The sequence below is a fragment of the Berghia stephanieae genome, chromosome 8 (assembly GCF_034508935.2).
Source record: "Berghia stephanieae isolate SIO BIC M18660-M18661 chromosome 8, UCSD_Bste_1.3, whole genome shotgun sequence".
Taxonomy (NCBI): Eukaryota; Metazoa; Mollusca; class Gastropoda; order Nudibranchia; family Aeolidiidae; genus Berghia; species Berghia stephanieae.
In genome coordinates this window covers 14,456,973-14,484,010 of record NC_088367.1, presented here as the reverse complement: position 1 = coordinate 14,484,010, position 27,038 = coordinate 14,456,973, and the positions used below count along the sequence as shown (strand labels likewise).

General features: G+C 34.5%; 1 protein-coding gene across 1 annotated transcript; it reads right to left on the bottom strand.

Annotated features, from left to right (window-relative positions):
* On the bottom strand, positions 1 to 22,586 carry LOC144978216 (uncharacterized). Its single transcript, XM_078924008.1, has 11 exons — positions 22,410 to 22,586; positions 17,131 to 17,521; positions 15,430 to 15,577; positions 14,194 to 14,572; positions 10,403 to 10,716; positions 8,797 to 8,892; positions 7,475 to 7,914; positions 6,367 to 6,504; positions 5,517 to 5,604; positions 3,371 to 3,546; positions 1 to 2,577 (listed from the first exon to the last, which is right to left on the bottom strand). Exons 2-11 carry the CDS (start codon positions 17,317 to 17,319, stop codon positions 2,149 to 2,151), a joined length of 2,397 nt encoding a protein of 798 aa, XP_078780134.1. The 5' UTR covers positions 17,320 to 17,521; positions 22,410 to 22,586; the 3' UTR covers positions 1 to 2,148.
* Between the last annotated feature and the right edge of the window lie 4,452 nt (positions 22,587 to 27,038).

The following is a 27,038-nucleotide window of genomic DNA, read 5'->3' as shown; positions in this document are numbered from 1 at the left end:
TAAAATGTTTAGTAGCACAATGATTTAATGCTTTTTTTTATTTGATGAAGAACAGCAATGGGAATAGAAGAGTTAGTTAGGCAGTGGCCTGATCATCAATCCAACGATCTGAATGTTTTGTGTCACTAACAAAATACGACTACTATCTCACTATCCATATCCTCCTCTCAAGATCTAGACCTAAAATATTGAAGCTTGCAGTGAATACAGGGTGGCATTATATTGTGAATCAATAAGGCACTTGTTTGAATCTTCATGAGCTCAGTTGGTAGAGCACTTGCTTCACAAGCAAAGGGACTGAGATCAATCCCGGGTGAAATTGAGATTGATTTAAAGTTTATTTTTTGTTATGTATATAAACTTCAGCAAACACTTTTGCACATATCATTTAAGCCAATTTCCCCGATTTGAACAATTTTTTTGTCAGATGAAACCCTTTAAAATCTGATTGTAACATATGTAATATAATATGTCAAAATTTTCCAAAAGTGGAGATAGAACTACTGTAGTTGCATTTTTGGGGGTTTTTTTTTAGGGTTTTATGCCGCTTGAGACACATTGAGGTCATATCAGCACCAGTAAAAAGCACGAAAATGAAAAGTCAAAAGAGCGCCAGCCAAGGACCATATCCAGGGAAAGGACAAAACCAAGTAATCTCATATTAAGACAAAGAGACAGAAAGCCCGTTGGAAAATAGGGGTATAGAAGACACAGTAAGTGACTTTCCTACTCCCTATGGGAGTGGGGAGGTCAAAAACCCAACCCATTAAAACCAGGTCAACCTACTTATCCCACGAAATGTAGAGAGATATATGATAATGAAAGAGATGGGCAAGGCAAAAGTATGTAATGATTGACTAAAAGTCATCCCAACGAAAAAGAGATTAATAACCCGCATATAAATAGAAGTTAATAGAAGTCTTATGATTAAAACAAATGTAGCAATTCGTCGAGGTGCGATTCATTGAGGGTAGGCAGTAAGGGGAGTAAGAATAGAAGCAGTAGTAGAAGTAGTGGTAAGAGTAGTAGTCGTAGTAGTAGTAGTAGTAGTAGTAGTAGTAGTAGTAGTAGTAGTAGTAGTAGTAGTAGTAGTAGTAGTAGAAGTAACAACAATAATGATAACGGTTGTAATATTTACAATGTTGCTGATACTGCTGCATATGATGATGATGATGATGATGATGATGATGATGACCATGACAATGACACTAATGATACTAATGAAGATGGTGATAAATATTTAAGACATCAACAAGAATGAATATCCATATAATCAAAAAGTCAAATAATATCACATTGTCAAATACATCTTATTTTCAAATAATATATTATGACAATAAAAATAAATGTCCAGACTTTTAAAATCACACTCTGAACTACCGATTGTAGTCTCCAGAAAAATTCACATCTACTTTTACCATACTATTATCAGTTCTTGTAACCAATCCATAGTCCTTACTTACTTTAAAAAACTGACATTGTCCAATAATTAAACAGGCAATGAATGAAACACATTAATAAAATTGTAGTCAATGAGGATGTTGCTGTTTTGTGATATGCTGGATTCAGTGATGTTGTAAACTTGTCCACGATCACTCACTCAGAGCCTTCTAATTTTTCCGCAAATTGAAAACAGAAACACAAGTTTAGCCTTCCTTTATATTTCAGTCACACAAGGTTCAAACTCCATAAAAATACTCCAAGGATTTTCATTAAGTCCAGAATTTCATGAAAGCGACAATCGAAATTCAAGAGTTTACAATGCACCACGAAAAGTAACAATGAAGTAAGAGCCCATTATATCTCTATTTGTGGTTAAACTGTTACCGTGAGGCTTCAAATAATGTGATCATCATTGAATTTATCAAGGTCAGCTACAAAACCCATTTTTATTTTCATTCCGTAATACTTATCAGTCATGAAATCCAAACCCAAATTTTGAGCATTTCAGCCTGACAGATGGGGCTCTATTTTGTTCCTGCTTAATACTTTATCATACATTTTTGCACCAAAATAGCAATAACAGTGATTGAACCCGGGCTTCAGAGACTAGAGTTGAGGAGCATCAATGTTACTGCTGTCTTAGTGAAATGTAATGTTTGCAGTTTTTACATAAAAAGTAATTACAGATGTTCAGCTTTGTCTTAGTTAATAATATCCACTGGCCTGTGCACATATTCTCTCTTTTGGTTTTTTAAGAAACCAGCCTATATCTTCGTAATCCTTTGGCCACTGGTACACTGGGTAATTCTTCTTGAGCCAGGATGGCACGTCATCAATGGTCGTTTCTCCAAACAAGAGGGAAACAAATCGCGGCTTCTTCTGCTGTAGTTGTGTTGAAGCGTTTGTTCCATTGGCAGAAGCAGCAGACTTCAATGAGGTACTGCGCTGATGGTGCTCCTTTATCATCATCTGATAGATTTCGTATGTGTGAATGGGAAGACTCGTGGGGGTGGAAGAAGAAGAAGAGGACCCACTTTGGATGATGGTTGACGATTGTAAAGATGAAGAGGAGGAATGTGGGTTGGCAATGTCAAGGAGATACTTTGGGGATATGCACACCAGGATGAAATCAGCCTAGATGAGAAATGAGACAAAGAGGAAAGATAATCAAATTCATTTGCCTTATGCAATATTTTTTTTTCTACATTTAACTCAGTGAAATTGACGAAACTAAATCGTCAAATAGATTTTGAAAATAACTTAATATTGATGTCTTTGTGTACCAAAATGTTACAAAAACAAATTTTTGTCACAGCCTTATTCATCTATAAGGAGCAGTTTTTTAAGTGAATGGATATGAAATTGTAATATCAATTAGATTACATGAGTTAAAGACATTTCTATTTTTGTAAGAGAATCATTCAGAATGTGTTGGAAATGGGTAAAGATTGAACAAAAGATAACAATTGAGAGAAAATAACCAAAAACTATACTTTGCCTCATCATTCAAAATTACAGTCACAATTTTAATGACAACAACAATTTTTTTCCTTTAATTTAAAAATTGAGCTTTTATATAGCGCAATATCCACTAAACGTGCTCAAAGCACTTTAAAAAGGGTCCATGACATGTAACATGTAGAACGGGACACGATATTAGACCAATATCATTCATCATGATTATTAAACAAATCATGAATATGACTCATAATCCACTTTTTTCTGTGTGTGTGAGCTCCACCATTTCTCTAAAATGGATCAATTCTCTTTTTCAACTCAACCAACCCAGTAAATGTTTGCTAATATGTCTAGTGTCTCTGATAACATTGCTTCTTGCCTGTGGTTTTGATAATCACCCACGGCTAGAGAATATTAAAATACTACCCTAATGTCAAAAGAGATAAGATTTTTTGGATAAATCCCTTACCAGAGCATAGAATTGTTGATAAGGTTCTTCTCTTTGTCCAGCCATAGCAGGGTCAGAGGCAACGTCTGCCCACACTGAGTTTTCATTGTCATTAAGGAAGATGGTCAATCGCAAAACCTCCATCTTGTGGCTTTCGTTATCCTTACTGTATGTCACATACACATTGGAACACATGTCTGAGAAGATAAAACAGCATTTACAAATATTTTTTCACAAGATAAGTGATCTTTCAAAGCCATGAGGCATACCAAGCCAATTTCTGTAACCTTGAATCAACACTAACAATTCCTAACTACCGTTTGGATAGGATACCTTTCTACCATAAAGTTTACTACAACACAGGTATTCCAAATCCAGTTATTTTAAGTACTTTGAAAAAGAGACAGTTTTATATTCTTCTTTATGATTTGACAGATAAATCAAATATTAACTTGCTTATTCAAAATTTCTTTTCATCAAATTTTTTGAGGAAAAATAATTTTTTTAATCAAATCTCTATGAAATGAAAATTGAGAGCAAAATAACAACAAAGTTCCTTGTTATGATAATAATAATAATAATAATAATAATAATAATAATAATAATAATAATAATAATAATAATAATAATAATAATAATAATGTTATTTATATAGCGCTCAACTCCACATAAGTGCTCAGCAGCACTGTACAATATTAATTGTCATTCATTAACAATTTTGAGAACACATATATGAAGAAACAAACATACACACATGCACACAAACTCAAACACAGATACATTTACATTTACACACGAACATACACACACATACTTACACCAATATTAATCACTAACATTAATAACTTATTCTAACGAAAGACATTTATTTGATTATATTCAGGTTCGGTTATACAAAGGAAATTGTCAGTCTGAACTTATGATCAAAAAAAAGGTGAAAAGCCTTAAAGGGCTTACTGATTTTAAATCCCATTTTATTAAGAAAATATGCATTATTAGTTTTTCAAATAATTACTTTTACTTTTATATTTTGTTGTCATTGTTACTAGTTGTTGTGGATAAAAGATGTAAGCATAATATGTATTTTTTACGGACAATAAATAATGTATTTATTCATTCATTCATTCATTCATTCAACGCTCCATATTGGCTGTCATAAGGAAAAAGACTGTTTGTGCCTACATATGGCAAGTATGCCAAGTCTTTTTTCCTTATGAGCCGGATATTTGTATAAATATATGAGATGTATTTCTAAATAAGTCTAGATATTTTTCGTAAGAAGGAAGCTTTGATGTCTATCATGATGAATACACGAGTTACCTATAAAAATGGGTTTCCACCCAGCCCTCACACTTTAAATAAAAGGAAAAAAAACAAAAAAACAAACCAAATGAAACATTTTAAAATATTTCCAAACACAGAGATATTCCAGCCATGGTTGTATCAATCAGGATTGGACTCTACAAAAATCAGAATTTTGGCTTTAAAATATGAGGATACTTTCCTCGAGCTTTTTTTAAATACATTCTACAAAAGGTAATTTTATTTCTTACAATTTCTCACATGGGCATTTATAAATTATTATTATGCCTTTTTCGCCACGACATCATAAGATATCATCGCCTAGGCATTCCATGAAGGAATATAGATAACTCATCACACAAGATGTCTGATGGCAACAGGAAACACCCATGTTGTCCAAGAGAGCAACTTGGGGGTTAATAATCTTGCTCAAGGAAAAAAAACGAAAGTGCCTGAAGCAGGGCTCGAACCCGGGTCCTTCCGGGTCACAGTGCGATGCCTAAACCACTCGGCCACTTCGCCCGCCATGGGCATTTAGATGCATTAAAACATCGAAAGATAAGCCTTTGTTATGAAATTCAATAGAAAACTGCCATGCAGAGGATAAAAAGTACCTTCCATATCAGATGTATTACTTGTGTATACATCAGTACATTGCCAATGAGGAAAAAGAAGGAAAAAATAAACAGAATTTTATTCTCAATTCTCTCAATTTTATTCCCTTTAAAAATCAAGGATGATCCTCGGAAAAAAAAAAACAAAAAAAAAAACGGAAGTTGGCAGCTCTAAGAACAGAATGTACATAATAAAATTTGATATTTTAATTCAGACAGACACCAGACAAAATTAATTATTATTTTCTCACCTCTGATATTATTGGAGAGAGATGGTGACTTCCCAATAGAAAGGCTTGCCATCTGGGGTAGCTCCTCCTGTTGATTTGGATGCTGATGCTGATAGATAGACAGATAGAAAGAATAGACAGAAGAGATGAAATCACATTGTCGTCATTACAATTAAGACTTGCCGATGGCAAAAAAAATATGCTATTTTTTTAGGTATAAAAAAATCTGAATTAGAAAAAAAAAATTTTTTTAATAAAAAAGGAAAAATGAGCTACAATCTGAAATGCTACATTTCTATCCTTTTATCTGTATAAAATTTGTCACTTAAAATTGATCAAATTTAGTCATCTTTCTAGTTCTTGCAAAAACATTTGTATTTTCATCGATTTTCCACTAGAATGTTATTTATAAAATCAAATTAAAAATCCCAATCTGGAGTTTAAAAAATATTAATCCTGCCAATTTTGAATCTAGAAAAACATGTACATATTTAAAAAATAAGACTTTGTTATGCGTTATTATTATTCTTATCATAATCCATCAACTACAAATTGTTATTTTAATCATCTGTATCATATAATATAACAAGGTATTTAAGCTCAGGTTTCTTGATTTTGACACACAGAAGGTGAGACTTGTCATTTTCATCATCATCATGTTCTCACCATTAAAGGGTTTAAATAACAGCAAATTTTCATTTACTATACACTCTACACATATGCTGTTAAATACATAAATAAGAGATATTTCACATCTGGAGTCAATAACCAGTCTCTACTTTCCAGACCAAGTCAGATCAACCAATTTAAGACAAATGTAAAACTTTTTTTTTTAATTCTAAATGTTTTTCTTATGGACGTAGGTTTTTACCTTTGGGGCAACAGCACCTGCAGACTGGCCAGAAGAAGAGGATGACGAAGAAGTTGTTGAATTGCCACTACTACTACTGATGATGCTGCCATTACCACTGCCTCTTGATGAGCGGCTGCGTTGTCTCTTGTTTTCAACCTGCCCGAGTCAAATAAGAAATATCGTGATACACAAGATGAGAAGCTTCTTCTAAAATTTTAATTTCTAAGCCTTGCACTGTCCAACTGAGATAAAAATGGTAAAAGTGAGAGATTTATTTCTTCATGTTATAATCAACACACACGCACATAAACACATCACACACGCACATAAACACATATCACATTATTAATTAAACAATTAATTTCTGATTATTAATATTACTGTGTTGTATAAACTCCTCAAAAAACTTTTTTTTTTTTTCATATACAGCTCATAGGTCAATACTGGAAATGATTGTTAAGTGGGGAAAAAATAGGAGCGTGTCTCTCAAATTTCCCCATGTTGGCTGATGCATCAACATTCTCTCATTTCTGACCAATGAAACTCAAAATACTAAAAGCATTTTCAAAAGCAAGGAAGAGAGTATAAAATAAATGAAGTTTTTTTGTTTGATTTGGATCCAGCTTTATACACCCAAAGTCCTCTCTCTAACTGGATTTAAACCTATGACCTTTGCTTCAATAATTGAACGATTTGACCTCAATCTTATTTCGTAACCTGTACATTATTTAATGATCAATGCATAGATTTAAACCATGTTTCTCATACACTTCATTGCTGCCAAATCTGAATGAGAAATCTGCGCAACCAAAATACAAATTAGATTTCAGAAAACTAAAGCATATTATCATTATTAGAACAACTTGACCCGTCAATATGCTTGAATTCTAGATCCAATTGATATGTAAATATAATTTCCAAATCATACTTTGCCCACTGCCAGTACATTTGATAGGGGGAGTGGTAAATTTTTAAATGGAAGAAATTCCTCCACCGACTCCAAAATCATGGTTTTCCACGGATCAGAGGAAAACCATCAGCACTGTGAATTATATTGGGATTTTTTTATTTTTCACAGATAATAATAATAATAATATTGTTTAAGAAAACAATAAGTGGTACCTACATCTTGATCAGCAACAAACGTTTTGTATTCCTTGGTAGGTTGATATTTATCTGGCATCTTTGAGATCTCTGTCAATTTCTGAAGGCTTTTCTTGGAGTCCACCACCACAGACTGATGGTGACTCATAGTTTTAGTAGCCGCAGCTGCTGCATCGACGGCTGCTACACCCCCTACTTGTCCTCCTCCTCCTCCACCAAAAGCACCACCTCCCGTTCCATAGTGGTTGCTGTGGTGATGACGATGATGTTGATCATGATGAGATGCATGCAGCTGCAAGTCCGCTCTACCTCCACTATCACCATCATCATAGTAAGGCATGGAGGAGGATGATGGGTAACTCGAGTTGTTTTCATTGCTGTGTAATTGATTACTGATGTTGCTGGACAGCTGATGATCAGAATCACCATTGTTGTCAGCAAGGAATATATTATGATGGCTTTCTGATTAAATAAAGAATAAGAAAGATAAAAAAACATTTTTAAAAAACAGAAAGATGTCAAGATGAGGCTTTTAAGAGCTGAAAAGTTAAGAGAAGTCATCAGAGAATTCAGATGCATAATATTTTAATTTAGTGTACAAAAGATGATTCAGATTATAATCTTACTTTTGAAATATCTAAATCTTGAATATATCAAGGATCAAAATTGAAAACAGAAAAACAATTTCTAAGTTCTCTGGTACAGTTTTGTTTTTGTTTGGCCTAAAAAAATGCAGGCAGAATCACAGGGAATTGAATATATTATATCTCATTTTGACCATCAGGCAACACAAATATACATTTAAGACAATTGGTCTTTAAACAAACCAGGAATAATTAAGTATAAACATTTAACTGGAAAATTGAATGGCCTAAATTTATTTTATCAAAACTAACGTATTAAGTATTTGATAATCTATAAGGTAATGATAAAAATTAAAAGTAACAACATAACATAATGTTTATTTTACTATTCACTAGTACATATAAGAGAACAATTTAGTCTATTTTAATTTTCTTTCATCTTTTTAATCTGAATTAATTGGAAAACAGATAAAAATGAATCCTCCTTACGAGACCTGTCATGGCTACCAAGTAAAAATTCGGTACATCTTTTGAAAAAAATCCAAACATGAAGATATAAAAATCTGTATCAAATGAAAACGCAATATTTTTAATTTCTATTCCTATGAATTATCACTTTTAAAAAAGCTTCAAAACTGATGAAAAGTAGTTCATCTGAATAAAAATATTACAACTTTTATCACTTTTTATTCAATAATTTTGGATACCAAAAAATCTGTATATAACAATGAAATTTATATAGGTGGCAGGTTTGCCTTACCATGTTCCATATTATGGACACTGTTGCTCTGACCCATGGCATGGCCTCTCCCTCCATCCGCCATTTGATGACTGTTTAGTACCATAACAGGTTGACCTAGAAAGAAAAAGAAACGCAGATAAAAATGAGTGAACTATCATCAATTGACGTGAATGTGAGAGCCAAACAAATTCAAAGTTTTGATTAACTTTTTATTTTTAATGAGTCATCAAGATACTGTACTTATGCCAAATGATCTACGAGTTTGAGGTTGCATTTTGTAGCCAATCTGTCCAATAATCCAAATTGTACTTACAAAATTTCACAACGTAAACTTCTAAAAATAACAAGCAAAAGACACAAGGCAGAGTTTGGGCCAAACTAGATAGCCTCAATCTGTCTGTTTTCATAGTTTTACAATGTTTGCAAGCCGTAAAGGTCATCATCACCCCACTAAAAATAGAAAATAATGGGACGGTCGAAAGAGGATAGATCTATAATTCAAGCAAGGTCTCAGGAACATAAGACAAAGAACGTTGGTTAAAACAGAGAATAGAAATAGACATCATCTGAATGTTTAATCTAAGACCATCGGGCACAAGATTACTGCTTGAGAGTGAATGAGTGCCACTGAAAAAAAAAAAAAATCTCTGACCCTGAAAATTAGGCATCTAGATTCCAATCCCTGAGGGCTGGAGGAACAGACCTCACCCTCTGGGGGGGGGGGGGGGGGGGGGGGGGGGGGGACCAGAGAAGCAACATCCCTTGCCAAAAAGGATTTGACAATTCTAAGGATGCAAACATAGCCATTCCTTTCCTAACAAATATCAAAAATAAAAGAAATTAAAATCAGCACTAACACTACCAGCGTAATGGAGGACGCATATAATAATTCAGTCATGACCGTCCCCCACCCCCCCTCTCCCTGGCACCATAATATTATAATGATATCCCACATCACCTGCATACACCTTGAAGGGACTAATTGGACATGCAACATGTGTATTGATTGACCTTGGCTTTGGAATATTATATATAACGAAACAGACCATAACAGATTAAAAAACGTAATGTGTGGAACCTGACCAGTGACATCTAGATCATATTAAAATAAATTAGTATTCACTTTCTGTTTCATTTCTTTTAAAAATCATAAACAAAAATGAAGATAACAGCTTCATTCGAAAAAGAACAAAATACCAAACATGGAACATTTCGGGCTATAAACCCTTCTTCAGCCACCAACAAACAACAATGCAAACATAAATACATTACTATAAAACCAGATCAACGGCAGAGAAATATTACTTTTATTATTACATTTTACAGTCCACATTTTCTAGCAGATTAATATCACCTTCTTTTCTATTAGATTTTCTTTCAGAAGTACATTTACCAATTTGTGAATTTGTTCTCATTTTCTCATATTTCCGTATTCATTACAAGAAGATTTAAAAAGTAACATTGAATGATTCATGAATTGAAGAATTTTATCTATAGGACATCCTCTCTCTCCCCTTCCCCCCCTCCCTTCTCCTCCTCCACCCCAATCCAACCCTCCCCTCCATCCTGTCGCTTGAAGTAATCCCCACCAACCTCAAAATCCTGCAAAATCTTGTGTACTTACCAGAGGCTGGAAAATTGAAAGGCTTGTTGTTTGTCTCTGCAAAGACATTGGGACTGCAGGATGGATCTCTGACATTATAATACTGGCATGTGGTAGGGCTAGTGGCACTCATATTATTATTATTGTTGTTGTTGTTGTTGTTGTTGATACTGTGAGGCTGGTCGGGAAAGGATAAGTTTGAATGATTAACTGATGGAGTTGAAGGACCTGATGAGTAATAATAGGAACCGGAGCACTTAGGAATTGTTTGTGATATGTCCATTTGAAGGTGGGCAGGGGTGTAAGACTGTTGCCCGGAACAAGTAGTATGGGAGCTGAGGATAAAACAAACGAAAATAAATACATTAAAAAGCTGAGATATGTCTTGGATATTCAAATGAAGCAATCTAGGTGGTTTGTAAATTGACAATGATGATGATGATGATGATGATGATGATGATGATGTTGTAGTAGTGGGAGGATGCTAAAATTAGCAGTTGGATAAGAGTGTTTGGCTAATACTAATATATTTTTACTTTTCAATAATACTGGTAAGTTGGAATTCCGATTATAGTCAAGATGTAAAACATACAGTCAGATGATTTACAGGTCTGATGATACAGGAAGAGTAGAAGAGATAGCGAGGGTATAGTCTTATGAATGCCATCTGTTTATAGTGCATGATACACAATGCAATGCTTAATTGATTAGTACGAACATACAAAGCATATTGACAGTTTATTCTTATGCCAGGGGTGGGACTCCCCAAGACTAATTTCAGAAGAAAATTTGCTATCAGATCAGTTCTGACACAATCTTTGCAAGTATTTACTTTTCCAAGGACTCAAAACATAAAATATGATAACCAAAGATTGAAAAATGATTGTCCCAGATTCTGAAGAGAATCCTACCCCTACTTATGTAACATGATTTGTGCATTTATGTAAGAGTGTTGACTGGATGTGTGTAATTTTTGATGGAACAGGTTTTATGTGTCTTTGCTTTATCACTGAAAGGAAACTGTATTGATATTGTTGTAAAGCTACAGACATGTGTGCAATTTTAATAAACTGTTCTAGCCATTTTTTAAATACGATCATACATATCATGTGACAAAAAGCAGTACTAGTTGAAAGGGAAATTCTAATTTTCTTTAGATCATCGATACCGCCTATAAATTTAAAAAAACAACACACTGCGTGGAATCAGCGCTATTTCAGTTGGAACTCCCAAGGGACCAATAACCCTCCCTGCTCGCTACCTGCATGAGGTCATTGGAGTTCAACTGGTATCAGGCAGTGCCGTGTCCAATGGGGGCAATTATGGATATTTATGGTCTTATAATATGTCTGTATAGCGGGAAAACAATAACAGACTCTTTCACTTCAATATTTTGATTTGAAAAATCAGTTGTCTTTCTAAACATCAGTGAAAATTTGACATTCTTGTGGTTAATAGTTTTCTTTGAATATCACAAATTGTTGATCTAATTTTAAGTGCTTGTAAATTATAGTGCACTTAAATAAAAAATTTGTTATTCAAAACTCAGCGGCAGTATCTCAAGAATTTTAATAAATATCAAAAGTACATATATGCATCTATGTTCCTGTGCAATATTATCATATTGGCAGTTGATTTTCTTGATTTATTCATGGTTTTGTAAGTTCTGTATATTGTTTTTACCAATTCCGTTCCTCTCAAACAGTTGTGTTGATCATAACAGTAAATTGATATGATTTATGTCTTTATGTGGTAAAATAACTCATAAAGATAATATTTTATTGACCAGTAAAAACTAAAAACTAATATTGTGTATGATGTCAATTTCTCAATTTACTATCAATCTGCCTATAAAGTATGACTTCTTTACAAGAAAAAAATCAATCACCCAACAAGGTTACTGGACATGCTACAAATATTGCAGTATCAATCATCAATTACAACTAACACTAAGCACTGGTACTGTTAAATTAAATGATTTGCTCAAACAGACGGACATAGTATGTGGACAAAAGAGGATTCAAAATTATGAGGGCATATAGTTTATTCCAAGTAGTAACCTTTTTCTCCTTATTGACCAACTACATTCAAAACGAACACACTGTCCATATAGTTTATATAGAATCATCTCCTTTCCTCCAAGAATACACATTTAGTCATTGTCTTATAAAGTCATCTGATATACCATTGAATTCCAGTCAGTCAAATTTAGAGATAAAACAATTGAATAACAACCAGAGTCAAATCAGTATAACACGACAGGCATACCACAGCAAGATCATTTAATTTATGGGAAATCACTGCCATATATATCTGGACGCTTCAGTCTATAAAAAGTTAACACATTCACTTGTGCACAAAAGGAGAACTTGAACTTACATTATATATTACTTATTCAACATGCAAGAATACCCTAAACATTGACACCTATATGACACTATAAAGTCGGCATTTCCTGAGACAACCACACAAAAGCAGTACCGTATACATCTTCAAACTATAATGCCTAACAGTCATATCAAAATATAATTTTGACTTGAATCATAAGGGATTTAAGTATAGAAAAAAGTTATCAAGCCATTAAAAAGTTGGCTTTCAAATGTGCCCAAAACTCATAATATTTAAATCAGTTAAATGCTTAAAAAATAATATTAGTATTATTTTCGTCTAATGGTTTATATTTTATTCCTAAACTGATATTTGGACATAATTCATGGCATGGAGTACTATGGGAGAGAAAATAAGGATCTCACCAAGTCATGCCAAATAAGAAATTTACAATAAAAAATTCATATCTTTTAAGGTTTTACTGCCCGGACAACAAAACTTGGCATGTGTCAAGATCATCATTTTTACTTTATAATGATGCTTGTTTCAATCATTTTCTGCCGCTGGGAATTGAATTATTGACATGCAAATTACAACAAATTAATTTCATTGATAGCTCAAAAACCACTAAATTGACACCTCTCTTATGAGCAGCCTTAAGAGGATAAATTATTATCAACCATGGCATATGATGAAAGAAACCTTTGCTTTGCTTGTGGTGAGGGAACAATTTTCATATTTGTGTTAGCAACTGAGCAATACCATAAAATATTGCAACAATTAATTACCATCAGGGGCATCACAGATTCCTACTGACCGCTACCTGTTCCACCCATGGGCTGACCCCACTAATGGGGTCAGGTTGACCTAGCACTGAAATACCGCTCAGAGGGGAAAATGCCACGCAGTGAACACTGCCAAGGGCTATCTGTTGGAATAACCCTTGTCGTCATGCAGGTCCCATAGTAAGGACAACAGTGTAAGAACAGATTTAAAATGGAATATAGCATTGGAGTTAGAAAGATGGCATAAATGAATTTCAAATTGTTAATATTTTAATAAGCATAATTTTATGGTGAGTGTCAGTTCTATGCAAAATGTCTTTTTCATGATTTCCTCTAATCAACTCTAACTCTGATCTTTGTGGTCTCTTAATATGACATTCTGCTTGCAACCTGGCCTGTAGGTATAAGACTCGAGACCCCTTTACTCTTTACTCACATTTCTTACCAAGTTCAGGTGTAAAATGAAAAGTTGGCCAGTAACACAGTTGTTACCCAAAGAAAAAATAATAGAGCCTGAACGTCTTGTCTTACATGTTCAGTGTTGCCATTGGCTTGGGACCTCTCCTAAATCACTTTGAGCACATTTAGAGGTTATAGTGCTCACATTGAAAGTTACTTTAAGTAACTTTGACTTTCAGATATGTAAAAAATATATCATCTTTTGCTAGCCTCTATGGTGAAAATTATGATATGTTTTACCAAGCTTTTGTAGGGGAATGGACGCCACAGGTCATAACTGTAGCTGCTGCTGCCATACAGCCAGCAGTTGGGGGAGGCATTTGTAATGGATGATGGGTCATGTGACAGCATGGGCTACTGGGATAGACCCCTCCAACACTACGATGACCGTTGTAGCTGTCATGACCGGCTGTGTGAAGTGGTGGTGGCATGCTGCATACAGGGTGGTGATGGGACAGCTGCTGTGGTGCTGGTGGTGGTAGTGAGCCGCACGAACACCCCCCACATGATCCAACCCCAATCGAATGCTGGGGGTTGTGAGAATAGTGGTAGTGACATGGTGGTGCTTGCTCTAGCAACCTGGCGTTTTCTTTCTCTTTCTTCAGGTTTTGTTTTATCCCTGTAATAGAATAACATTAAATAATAAAATGAACATGTTTATCAAATGAAACATTTAATCTGAGCTGAGAATGATGAATCAGTGAAAATATAATTTTTGCATCTATATATTACAAATTACCGATTAACAGTCTTGTCCAATAAAAATAAAAGAAGAGATACCAAAAGAGCAATGCCTTATCCATTCATAATCTATATCAATGTGTGTTGCTATAGTTCTCTCAATCATCGGGAAGAAAATCAATCCCCTCATTCATAAAAGATTTAACTCACTGTTAAATATAAATAATTAGTAAAATGGCAATTATTGGGAATCCTCAAGACTTTATTTTCAAGAACACAACTCCTCCTGTTAGCTGAAAACTGGCAGGCAACCTTAGAGGATAATTTGCAATATCAAGATTGTTTTCAATGGGTAATCATCCGAACCAGTTACATAGTGTCAATGGTTTCCATTTGATCTTCAACTCATGATCTTAAAATTCAAAACAAACAAAAAAGAAGATAACCATGAATTTTAATTCTAAATCCTCCCAAAATACAAGATTCACAATCATACTTATATTAATAGCAGTAGAAGATTTGATTACAGATCTATTACTAAAACGTAAAAATTCTTTCATATATTTCTGTATATTGGTGTTAATATTTTTAAAATTATGACAAGAAAATTACACAAAATTGAGCTGAGATAAAAAGTGTAGATTTCGGATATAACCTGCACGAGTATTAGGTCTCTTGTGGTTGCAGTGGTCAGGATGGATAATGATGATGATGATGATGATGATAACGACGATGATGATGATGATGATGATGATGATGATGATGATTATGTTAACAATAACCCTTATGACCTACTTGGCAGGCATTTGTCCAGGAGAGTTACACAATCTCGCCTATTCATTTCTTTAAGAGCTTGGTAGACATCATTGAAGGAAGAATCCCCTACTAAATTATAACTATTGAAAAACTCCCTGGTGCTGTTCCCTTTCTCTGATTCAATGGCCTGTGAAAATCAGAGATGAGCGTTATCGTTAATATCATGAGAGGTCTAAAGGATCATGGGCAATCTCTTTTATAGATCTGCAACACTGTGTACTTAACTGAAGATAGCAACACTCAATAAAATAGGGAGCAAAAGTGTGGATGTCAAATCCACCTAAAATGTATGTCAGCAAATATCTTACCTGCCTTGTAATCTACAGTATTATAAATTTGTCATGGTCTGCTGTTTGACTATACAGTGGTAACTGCCTAATGTCTAATTACCTACAACCTAATGGTCCACTCAATTAATGTACTTCATCTTTGTCCGGTGTAATACACATAATAAAATAATTGATAGACCCAAGACAAGTAAAATATTTCATACTGACAGTGTTACATATGAATGCTTGTCAAATGGTCAGTGAGGAAAAGTGTCATTTAATTCACTTAGAAAGAAGGATTTCCCCTTCAACAATTTTTTTTTTAAAAGAAAGAAAAAAAAAAAAAAAATTAATAAAAGCAATTGATTCCACAATAAAAACCTAGTAGGGAAATCAAATGTAGAAATTAATGAGCCAAATTTCAATTTTCAGGTCTAATTTTTCAGTTCTCTACACTATGACTGACTTTATCACAAACTGTTTACAAGGGCACACCTCTTCCTGAGGAAGATTAGCGTCTATATATGTCAGAAAATGTATCCAACTGAATTCCAAATGAAAAAAAACTACAACTATTTGAGTAATTATATATATAGACAATATCCAATAAATGTCCTCAAAGCATTTCACAAGGGGTCCGTAGCCATCACCAACACTTAACACGTAGGACAAGACGTGATGCCTGTTTGGCGATATTACAATTTTTTTTTACAGCGACAACAGCCAGGTACTCATTTTACACCTGAAGCGCAAGAATCTGAGTAAAGAGCCTTTTCCAAAGACTCAACCCAGAATCTTCTGATCCAAAAGTGAGTGTCATACCAAAAGACCACATAGCCACACTATTGCTCCTAACTGACAGAGGTATTTGTTTCCTAAGTTGCCTGCAAAAAGATAAAGATAAGTAATGAGGATTTTCGCCGAATTCAAAAACATAATCACATACCAAAGAAGTTCCTTGGTAATTTTAACACTTATTTCAATGAAAATTCTATTAGATGATTATTTTCTTTTAGTTAAAAGCTTCTTCTTAAAAGCAATATATCGTCTTTCATGAAATTATGTCTTTTAACTACAGAGCAGCATGAACAAGACAACAAATCTGCTTAAAATGTATGTCTGTTTGGCTAAACAGTGATAAATGCCTAAAACCCACCATGTAACAGCCCACTTTGAGCAATGAATGTATTTGATCTTTTTCCAATGCAATACACATAATAAAAAATATTTTGTGAATATTATCTTTTGGCTGCTATGATTATCATGTGTTACTCCTAAATTTATACAAAAACACATAAAAATTTTGCATCTAAAGGAATAGCAAGTAACTAGTCATGTAACTGTATGCCAAGTAGAAATAGTTCTCTACTGATATATTATAAATAGAATTTTCAACAAATGAACTACTCACATTAATCTGGGCAGTGGTATAACCCAACAGTCCAGCCAGTCCTCGCCAATTATTCCCTGACATGGCATGTTCTGGGTTCAGTTTAATGATGAGCTCCTTGCGAATGGTTTCGTCCACACAGGTCCATGGTATGACCTCCTGTTCAACGTCCTCCCCGCCCCCTCCCCCATTTTCAATGGAAGTGCCCATTTAGTGGTAGTGGTGGTGGGGTGATCTGAACTGCCCTCACTTCCAAATCAAGGATGACTCTATCACTACCTATTCTTTCCTTTCAGTTTTCACCCCCCTCCAGGTATTTATCGTTAATTTGAGATAATCTCGGTAAGGAGATGTAGGTGACAGTGGCGGCCTTGGGCAACAAAATCACACATCCGTCAACTTTGTCTTGATACTGTAACCGTTAAAGAAAATAAAGAAGGTAAAATTATTGACACTGTCAATCAATCACTTGATAGATATTTCAAGATGGTATCTTAAAACTGCTATGGGTAAGAAACAACTGAGAATTGTCTAAAATTTTCCTTCAGTGTCTGAAAATCGGTATCTTAAAAATTCTAACAAAAAGGTAAAACAATGTTTAATATGGGTGCAAAACCTTCCTTCCCTCAGCAATACAAAAAATAATACTGTAGTCCGTAATTGTAAGAAAAATCACTGGGAAAGTGAAAGCATATTTTAAATCAAAATCTCTGTTACTAACAAATAAAACTCAGTGGTGTTATTTATTTCCACTACCAACTACTCAAATGAACACAAATAACTGATACAGCATTAATAAGTGATTAAGTTAAATTCATAAAGACACTGAACATTTTTTAACAATATAAACTAAAACTTTTCAGTTATTGATTTCATTTTTTCCTCTTCCAATTTTCATTTTGTTTGATTAGATTCGTTTTTTTAAAGTTCTGGTTTATATCAAAAAGATGTGTCCATTCCACTACCCCCCATATGTGAGAGAGAGAGAGAGAGAGAGAGAGAGAGAGAGAGAGAGAGAGAGAGGGAGAGAGAGAGAGAGAGAGAGAGAGAGAGAGAGAGAGAGAGGCCTTTAAAATGATACAATAAAACAGTAATGAATGGTACTTAGGCTGTCTAAAGGCACATCACCATGCATGACTGAACACTCCCCCCCCCCCTCCTTCTCCCCACACCCACGTATTTTACTTTTACCACCACGACTATAACTATTACAACTGTAGTAGAGTCTTTGTGTTAAAAGGCAAAGCCACCCCTCAGCCCCAGGGCTCTGAAAAGTGATCCATCAATGTCAAGTCAATAAAAAATGATCACTCATGAACCAAATCATTGAAAATACTGAAAGTCATTGAAAGAACTGAAAACTCCCTTCAAAACTGACAGTAAAGAAGGAGAAAAAGAGGAGCAAGATGAGTCATGCAGTTAAGGAAAGAGAAAATTTTTGATTTGTTTGTGTGTGTGTGGTTTTATTTTGTTTTTTTTTTGTATTATTATACAACCGATATACATCTCACTCATTCCATGCTCTATCTCCCATTATTATTATCCTTATTTAACCTTTATTATCATTATTATTATTATTATCATCAACATCATTATCATTATTATTATGAACATTGTTGTCATTGCAATGATTATTATCATGATTATAGTCGTCTCCGTTTAGAAGCATTCCGGCTACAAGCATGATACGGCTATACACAATTGGGACTCAAAACAGAATATTTACTATATAAATTTACCCTTTTATAAGCAGGCTCACCAAAAAAGGAGTCCATTGAAAAGTATGGTCAATTTTCCGACCATTACTTAAAAATTATTAAAAAAGTAAAAGAAAATGAGTTAATAACTAAAAAGAAAAGTACCATTTTAAAAATACAAAAGATTGAAAGGGTTAACACTGTTAGCGGATACCATCAAAATGCTCTGAGAGTAACGCATGATTCACATCTCAGTCATCTCTATTCCTCACATTACTTCCTTGCACAAAACAATCAACATCTCCATGATGAAACAGACAATGCATGTCCGTCATTAAGTCTTCCAAGTTCACCAGCTCATTGAAACGGTGCGGCGCGTGGGGGATGGGGTGTGTGAGTGTGTATGTGTGTGTGTGTGTGGGGGGGGGGGGGGGGGGGGGGGGGGGGGGGGACTCAGTCCACTTGTGGTGATGTTGCAAGGGTGCTGGAAGTGGGGTAAGGGATGGGAGGGTTCAAACTGTCACCAATTGGATTCAATAGTCTGATGTCACGTCGCCCAGCAACGGCAGCCATCATGGTTCTAAACAAAAAAAATCAGTATTTTTTATTCTTCATGCTGGCTAGAACTTTTCATATGTCTTCTGATCAGAATGTGTAAAAGTCAAAACATGATCAGATTTATAGTGTGTCTATACTCTTCAACAGTCATAACGTCACTTCCTTCCTAATGACGAATGGTAACTTAGTAACACTGGCTCTAAACTATCGGAACAATGGCGGACGCCGTATGAAATATTTCTTCTGCGAGCATAAAAGCGTATCCAGAGGGAAAAAAATACCATAAATTTGATCACGTTTCGACTTTTACACATTCAGATCACAAGGAATATGAAAAGTTCTAGCCCGCACGAAGAATAAAAAGTAATGATTTTCTTTGTTTAGAACCATATGGCCAGATTAGAACCAGATGGCCACCGTTGCTGGGTGGTGTGACATCAGACTACCGATTCCACTTGCAAACCTCATAATGTCTGTTTACCTGTAACAAGAACGAAAATAGACTGGAGAACCACAAAGATGAAGACAACAGGCTTACTCACTCATCACAAAGGACACCAACAAAAAAAGCATTGACATAACCAAGCCAAGTCCTTATAGAGTAACTGTACAAAGACATAAAAAGTTAACAGTTTTATGTATATAATATGTATATTATTTTTAAAGTCTGACCTATTTTTGAGTGCACCTAAAAACACCATTGCTGCACCGATTTAGATCATTGATGGCTGAAAAGATTTGTATCAGTCTAACTTCATTTCTTTGATCGTAAAATTATGAAAATAAATAAGTGCCAATACATAATAATAATAAGCTTTACTATTAGTAGCAAAGTCGACAAAAAGGGAGGGACAGAGAGGGGTGTTAAAGCTGGGACAGGTAAAGCAAGAGCAGCCTTTATTGAGTTGAAAAAGAATTTGATCCTCTAAAGAAATACAAAGGAAAACAAAAAGAAAAATGTTCAACACCAATGTTTTGTTTTATGTTTTTAAGGGTTTTACGGCGCTTGCAACACATTAAGGTCATATCAGCGCCAGTAAAAAGGAAGAAAATGGGACAGTAAAAAGTTCTAGAATTACAATTAAAGCACAAAAGAAAAGGTGAGACACAGGGGAATTGGTTCAAATAGGGAACAGATGTAGATTCCAAGAGCACACCGTCAAAGTACTTAGTTTGAGATCACCTAACAGTCTCATCCAGACACAAGCACAGGTCCCAACTAAGAGGAATACACTCAAATGTTTACAAATCATATAATATAATATGTAAACTAAACATAATACAATGCATAACAGAGAGATGATTTACAAGGAAAAAAATATCATCTTCCAAAACTTTAACTATACATTCGACTGTTTCCCTCCCAGCCAAGGAACTCTGGTCAGGGCCAGGACAAAACCAAGTTAACTCATTCCAAGACAACGACAGGAAACAATTGGAAAACGGGTTGAGGGGATAGAAGACACAGCATGTACCTCCCTGCCCACTATGGGAGGTCAGGATCCCCACCCAGAACACCAATGTGAAACAGTGAGTGTTGGTGTATGGCTTAGAAAACGGCGTTGAATAAGAACACAAGTTATAAAGTACAGACCTTGAGCAGAATACTATAAATTAAATGGCATGACAAAATTAGAAATGCAGATCAATGAGAAATGACAGGCAAAGTAGAAATAGAGGTAGAAATTAAGAGAAGATGGAAATGGCTGGTTGAATCTTTGCCTGGTGTACTTTTCATATCGTCTTTACAATAATATGAATTCTATTTTAAGGCAGATCCTTGTTGGAACAGCCCGATGGAACTCCTTTCCGGATTTTATCTGTGCCATGTGTCCGGCCTCTGTTTTCAGATTGCTCTCCCCATCCAGTCCGCTGTGTCTTGACCACCTCCTCCTTGGCCTCCCCCTGCTCTGTTTGCCCTCCATGTAAAGCTTTTGAAGCATGTATTTTAATGTGGTCAAAATATGACAGCTTCAATTTCTTGTTTGTTGACAATGGCATGGGCTGACAACATTTGACTTTTGAGGCCTATTCTCATCGTGGTGTCGTATAGGGGGAGGTGTAGAGTAAGAGAAGGTTTCATACTTTCCATATCAATATTTAGCAGACACTGAGGCAATAATGAGAAAGGTACTGAATGATCTGATTTGATTTTGATTAATATGTCTCCAGATCCAGGGCACTAACATGTATAAATTGTGCTACACAGATGACACTGTTCTAATGACCGTTTCCCCGAACAGAATCACTTATTTGATAAATTCTGTCAAGAAAACAGAGAAGTTAGGGGGACTTCATGTCAATGTGAAGAAAACTAATGTGAATTAGGAATAAAATTCTACCAGGGTGTCCATCATATACCAACCATCAGCTATCATCAGTTCTCACTTCACTAGAGTTGGAGATCTTTGCCTTTGCCTTTCACTTTTGACCTGCTGAACCATTTTCATTTAATAGTAATAGACTACTCAGTACTCATTCTTATGTCGCATCAATTTTAGTTAACACACCCACTATTTTTATTCAATTCACAACGGGTTTGTCTAATTAAGATAATTCAAAATATCGCAATCAAAAAGCTAATACTAATAAACAAGGACTATGGACGATAAGTTAGAACTCTAGATACTATCTTAGATCTATAGACTATAGGATAGAGAGTAGACCTAGGCCTAGGCCTAGGACATGGTCAACCTTCTTTTTATTGGTCGGGAATACTCATGAATATAATGTAAACGGTAATAACATATTATTATTAAAATATTTTCTAAATGGAAAAGACGTCCTCTTCCTAAATATCAATGTCAAAAGTCTTTCACTTTCATGTACCTAGACTATCTTAAAATTATATCTAGAGAATTTGGTACACTTTTTGTTGAGTGGTGGCGGTGGGGGTAAGTCTACTGATACGCTTTTTGTTTCTGTTCTCTCCTCTCCAGTTCCAGAAGCCCAAAAGAAATCTATAAGATCACATCCTTCAGAGCTCTAATCATGTTAAATCCAAAAAATAAGCATAAAGTAATCCCTGTTGAATACAATCCTTACCTCTAAGCTCTTTTTTCATCGTTGACACTGGTGGGCAGCCATTTTCGTGGTTTCTTCCCTTCCTGCCCTCAAGTCGGGTAAGTGTGTTGTTGCTGTTATGACAATTGGCCATCCAGCTCTTACACACTGTTAGTACACGCTGATGTTGGCCCATTGTGTGTAGTTTCCTTGATGGGCAGAGTTTAACGTTCCAAACGCATTTTTAAAACTTTGCTTTGAAAAAGCTTCGTTCCTCTTTTACTGTATGCTGTTTTTGTTTGACGGAAGTGTTTGATTTTTTGGAGGGGAGTCTTTCCATAAGTTCCTAGCAGAGAAGGGTTGGAAAAAATACAAAGAGGAACCAGGATGAAAAGACTAATTACTTTATTGGGAACTTCTGTTTATGGATTAATAGGCATATCGCTCATGTAGGAATGAAAAACAATATATAAGATGGTTGAAATTTGGCATTATCATTTAATTCTAAAAACTATCTGGCATTCTCAGTAAACGGACCTGCTCTCTCTCTCTCTCTCTCTCTCTCTCTCTCTCTCTCTCTCTCTCTCTCTCTCTCTCTCTCTCTCTCTCTCAAATGTTTCAGATAAGCAAAATAATGTATTGATTGATAAAAACGGCAAGCTAAAAAAAAGAACATCGTCATTTTTAAAAACTTTAAAACTAAAATATATGAGAGAAGAAAAATAAAAATGGACTCAGATCTAGGACTTCATATACAGGACAGATCCCCGCCCTCTTACTCAATCCTACGGGGCCGTTCGTTTTTTCCCTATATAACAGTACCCCTGTAGTCAGGCTTTAATGATATGCAGATGCCGGTGACAATCAAAGGCATTCCTTTCTCGTCTTTCCCCCAACCGTTTCCCCATCGGGTGGGGAAGTGATGTCACTTTTACGTCATCAAAGAAATTCCTTAACTGACCGGCTCAACAGTAAGACGACCGTTCTTCCGACAATACTGTCTTTAAAGTAATGGCTACAGTTAAGATACTGCTATTTACTACGAAGGTAGTATTTCCCACACAGAAACGGTCACATTTCACACATATCTACAAGTTGCAGCATGAAACGGAAAGGCAACGAGTAGAATACTGCTATTCTACTAGGAAGAAGTGTCAAGACGTTAAGTCATAGTTGGTTTGTGGGTAGCAGGGACGGCTGGTAATAATGGGCAGGGTGGGCAAATACCAGCCTGTTGTTTTCAAGTTATATGCTGCATTACCAGGTCAGAAATAATCTAATTTAAATTAGATAATTTCAAAAGTTACTACTTAAACTTGATGCTTCGTACTGAAATCAATTTGCGTGTATTTTTGATAGATTGCGAATCACCATGCACCCCGTAATGCATAAACCAGGATACGCTCCTGATCTTTTTATAACACCCCCCCCCCCCCCGCCCCAACCACTCCACTCCACTCCGCCCTCATCGTCATCTCATCGTCACGTCGTCTGACGGTGAACTAACTCAGATTTTTGCTGTCTGGCCTCTCTAGTACTAGGTCGGGCTAATTCAAATGAGCCCACCTTATTAACCAGTGAACACTAAATAGAGATTTTGGCAAACGAACTTTTTCTTATTTATTGCCTTACTTGTGCTGGGAAGGTTCCAGTATTGAATTAAATTTATTAAGTTACTAATATTATATCAATTTAGCATTAATTTGTGTTGTTTTTATATATTTGTTTATCCATTTAAATTATTTCTTTTTTTTTTTTTTTCGTTTTCTTTAGTGTTTCTCATAACTCATTTATTTAAATTGTTTTCTTATTTGTTTGTTGTTGTTGTTGTTTTTTTTTTTTTTTTTTTTTTGTTTTTTTTTTTTTTTTGTTTTTTAACAAATTAATTTGTTAGTTCTTTTTTTTTAATTCTTAAAGTAATTGCCGCAGTATTTTTATTGCCAGACTAAATAATTTTGCAAAACAATGTAATTTTCTATTGTATTCCCTCTAATAAAACAAAACACTTTAGTTCAAAAGTCACGACTAAATAAATATACAAAATACAACCACCATTTTGGTTTTCTCAACAATTGAATTAGTTTAAGAAAAATACTCTTCTGAGTAAGGAGAGAGTTGAATTCTAAGTTATAGAGGAAATAAATACGTTTAAAGGAAGGGTGGGCAGATTCCGTACTTGCCCGTCCTAAAGCTAATACATACATAAGATGGTTCGCGATGAAGAGGCGGGAAGCTTGGGGTTGGTTGGGTAAGGAGTAAAGATAACACGGTCGTTATTGTTATAGTCTGACGAATGCATGAGGAGAGATTGGTAGCATTATTTTGTCTTAATTGTATTGTATGAAGTATTGGCGAAAGCCTAAGATTAAATAAACTTTGTTTTTGTTTGCCTTATTTTGACTATGGAACTGATACTTGTCATAGCAGACCTGCCTACTTTAAATAGGAAAATAAAAATCGTAGATTTCAGGGCTAATAAAATCGTAGATATTTTAACTACCCTTTAAAAAATATCACCGGAATTTTCGTCTGTTTTGTTATATATCCAATTTAAAAAAAACAAGAAAAAATAATTGGAAACGTAATAATGATGGTGATGGTGGTATAGTGGTAGCGGTGGTGGTAGTAGTAATGATGATGGTAATATTATTATTGTTATAATTATTATTATTATTTTATTATTATTATTATTATTATTATTATTATTATTATTATTATTATTATTATTATTATTATTATTATTATTATTATTATTATTATTATTATTGTTATTATTATTATTATTATTATTATTATTATTATTATTATTATTATTATTATTATTATTATTATTATTATTATTATTATTTATTATTTATTATTATTATTATTATTAGTTATTATTATTATTATTATTATTATTATTATTATTATTATTATTATTATTATTATTATTATTATTATTATTATTATTATTATTAGTATTATTATTATTATTATTATCATTATCCTTATTGTTATTGTTATTATTATTATTATTATTATTATTATTATTATTATTATTATTATTATTATTATTATTATTGTTATTATTATTATTATTATTATTATTATTAGTATTATTATTATTATAATAATATATTATTATTATTATTATTATTATTATTATTATTATTATTATTATTATTATTATTATATTATTATTATTATTATATTATTATTATTATTATTGTACGTATTGGTGGTATTACTATTGTTGTATTTTATTTTGGTGGTTATTAATGGTATCAGTTTATTGTTTGGTTCCATTTACCATTTTTTTTCCACTTTCATGCATGTGGTCATCGTATGTGGTCATCAAATCGTATGATTTATTGTCGAAGGCCTAAGATTGAATACACTTTGTAATATCGTATGGTAACCATCATTGTCGACGACATCGTCGTTGTCATCATAATCATCATCATCATCATCATCATCATCATCATCATCATCATCATCATCATTAACAACAACAACAACAACAACAATATTAACAACAATTACAACAATAGCAATAAAAACAATATCAACATCATCATACAATTTCCGTCATCGTCTCCACAACTATCATTCTAACCAACAGCACCACCAAGACCACTACCATAATTACATCCTCCCTCACCGCCTCGTCTTCCTCCTCCTCTCCTCCTCCACCACCACCACCGCTACCACTATTCCAACCACTACCACCACCGGCACAATCATTCTAATCACCAAGACAGCAGTAAAAATGATGCAATTTGAGCTCTGAATGAAACTCGAGTCATATCGCTGTTGTTGCTTCTCGATGAAAACTTTAAGGTTACTACGTACTACTGAAAACCAGAAATATGTAACAGAAATATTAATCTCGCCGTTGAGGGATTAAAGCATCTCTTTAATTTTTCGAGTGAACGGAATGGACTTGTATTGTCAAGGTGTTGTCGCATTATGTCTCGTCGCTTTATTTTTTAGTTGTATTCTCTTTCGTGATTCATTTTTGATTACTTGACTTACTTGACTTAGATGCCTTTCGCGTCTCGACCGAAAGATCGGGTCGCCTTGGCTGTTTCCAGTATTTCCTGTGTGAGGTGTCTCCAATATTGCCGGTCCTCTGCTAGGGTTCTCAGATTTTCAAGGTCCCCTGCCGTTATGAGACTAATGCTTTGTCCAAGTGTTGTGAGGTTTTTGTTTAGGATCACGGGGAGTGTTGTGATCGGTCTTCCTCTGAAAAGGTTCCCGTGTTTTTGGAAGTATCCCGACATGGCTTGGTTTGCTGGTATGTTTTTGTCCCTGCGTAGTATGTGACCGAAAAGTTGCCATCGTTGTTGTAAAATGTCAAGGGAGATTGGTCTTTCTTTTGTGATCTTATAGAGTGATTCATTTGAGATCTTTTTGGGGTATTTGATGTCCAGTACCCTTCTTAGCTGTGTGCGATGGAAGGCATCCAGATGTTCTTCTTCGGATTTTGTCAACGTCCAAGTGCCGCAGTTATACAGAAGTACCGGTTTTACAAGAGCATGGTACAGTTTCAGTTTGGTTTTTCTCTTTATTTTGTCACCTCTAATCCATACATTGGTGAGTTTACTGAGTGCGGCGTTTGATAGCTGTTTTCTTCTTTGTACATCCTCGGTGTCTCCAATTAGTGAGCCGACTTTCTTTGTTCTTTTC

What these genes read in the sequence shown, in the direction of transcription:
- LOC144978216 (XM_078924008.1), bottom strand. Translation starts at nt 17,319, where the DNA reads ATGGGCACTTCCATTGAAAATGGGGGAGGGGGCGGGGAGGACGTTGAA. An exon ending in CGTTTGTTGCTGATCAAGAT is followed by an intron (nt 6,505 to 7,474) that starts GTAGGTACCACT and finishes TGACTCGGGCAG; the next exon opens with GTTGAAAACAAGAGACAACG. An exon ending in ATCAACAATTCTATGCTCTG is followed by an intron (nt 2,578 to 3,370) that starts GTAAGGGATTTA and finishes TTTCTCATCTAG; the next exon opens with GCTGATTTCATCCTGGTGTG.